Consider the following 1,841-nt stretch of genomic DNA (forward strand, 5'->3'; position numbering starts at 1 on the left):
TGCTGAAATATGTACGTGTACATGTGTTCTCCATGTTTTAACCATGAAGAAAAACTTCTGTAAACTGAGGTATAGTGTTATAGACATATGTTACAAAAGCTGCCAGATACATGAAAAAAAAAAAAAGAGTTGGAAGCATTGTACAGAGTTGTTATGTGTTTGCCCTTCTTTTTCCAGAACAATCTAGATGACCACAGCATCCACTTGACTCACAGAGAATGTCATCTTAAAGTTGATTAAAATAAAATTAGATATAAAAAATTGTGCTTCCAATAATCTAAAAATATACAAAGAGGAAATGACGTTTCAGCTTGATTATCGGTATATTACATTGTGACCTACTTTAGTCATTTCAAGCAGTCATCTTCATGATTTTTTTAAAAGTCTCAGGATTACTACCTTCTCCAGTAGTCTTAATGTGTTGTGGGATAAGAAGTCATATGCTTATTAATTGAAAAATTTACCATAAAATACAACATATACTAACCAGAATATGGCATCTAACATTTGTGAATATTCATTATTTTTATAGCTCTAATATCTGAGAGAGAATATTCATTTAGCTATCATAAACCACTATTTGGAGGGGTGGTATGAATGATAGCAATTAACAGTAGGTATTTTGGAAGTGTGGAGTGTGAATTATGAGAAGACTGTATTCTCCTAAGCCATGTTCCACCCTTGCTCTTGTTCTCTCCCTAGTAGCTTGTTTATTGCTCTCTTAACATCCTTATTTCTCAAGGTGTAGATAAGGGGATTGAGCATTGGAGTTATGAGTCCATAGAAGAGTGCAAGAAGCTTGCCCTTCAATTTGGCTGAGTTACTCTTGGGCGCCATATATGCATAACCACTAATGGCAGAGCCATAGAACATGATGACCACCAGAAGATGAGACCCACATGTGTTGAAGGCCTTCATTCGACCTTCAGAAGACTGAATCCTTACTACTGCTCTGAAAATGTTGATGTAAGAGAAAAGAATTAATCCAACAGGAATAACCTTTATGACGATCACAGCTGCATACATCTCCACCTCATTGATCCATGTATCCACACATGATAATTGAAGCATGGCAGGTACCTCACAGAAGAAACTCTCTACTCGATATTGGCCACAATGAGGTAATAAGAAAGTCAACACTGTTTGCACCAAGGAGTTGCTGAAACCTGTTATCCAAGCCACTGTTGCTAGTTGTTGGCATAACCGAGAATGCATGATAACTGTGTAGTGGAGAGGCTGGCAGATAGCTACATATCGATCAAAGGCCATTACTGAGAGAAGTAAACATTCACTAGATCCTAGACCTAGGAAGATGAAAAGTTGAGCTATACATCCCACATAGCTGATGCTTCTTTTGTGACTGTGTATATTTATCAGCATCTGGGGGACTGTGGAAGATGTATAGCAGAGGTCCAAAAAGGAGAGATTAGCCAGAAAGAAATACATGGGAGTGTGGAGTTTGGGGTCAAAGCGGGACAAGAAAATGATAGCTGAATTTCCAAGAAGGGTCAATATATAGAAGATAGAGATGATCACAAAAAGAAACATTTCTAGTTTGGGCCATTCAGAGAAACCTACTAGAACAAAGCCACTGAGATGATGGAAAGTGTTGTTGAATCTTCTCATTGCTGTGGCACTACTTGCTGGAAACATCAAGGGTAGAATTTTGAGATCCTGTTTATGTTGGCTTGTGAATCTGCATGCAACAGAAAAACTGGAAAGGGGATGTTGAGACAAATAAAATCATTAATGTGTTTCCTTTCATTATCTCAGTAAGAAAAATAGCATCCACAGTTAAGTATATCTATATTTTAGCAACTGCATTTAATCCATGATTTTTC

The 1,841-nt window shown here is 37.2% G+C and overlaps 1 protein-coding gene across 1 annotated transcript; it reads right to left on the reverse strand.

The window, feature by feature from the left end:
* Positions 1 to 663: 663 nt before the first annotated feature.
* LOC124095347 (putative olfactory receptor 2B8) lies at positions 664 to 1,626 on the reverse strand. The gene has a single exon (XM_046448469.1). It carries the CDS (start codon positions 1,624 to 1,626, stop codon positions 664 to 666), a length of 963 nt encoding a protein of 320 aa, XP_046304425.1.
* Positions 1,627 to 1,841: the final 215 nt, after the last annotated feature.

The sequence above is a fragment of the Marmota monax genome, unplaced genomic scaffold (assembly GCF_021218885.2).
Source record: "Marmota monax isolate L192 unplaced genomic scaffold, Marmota_monax_Labrador192_F-V1.1 WCK01_AAM20220418_F8-fsc00463, whole genome shotgun sequence".
Taxonomy (NCBI): Eukaryota; Metazoa; Chordata; class Mammalia; order Rodentia; family Sciuridae; genus Marmota; species Marmota monax.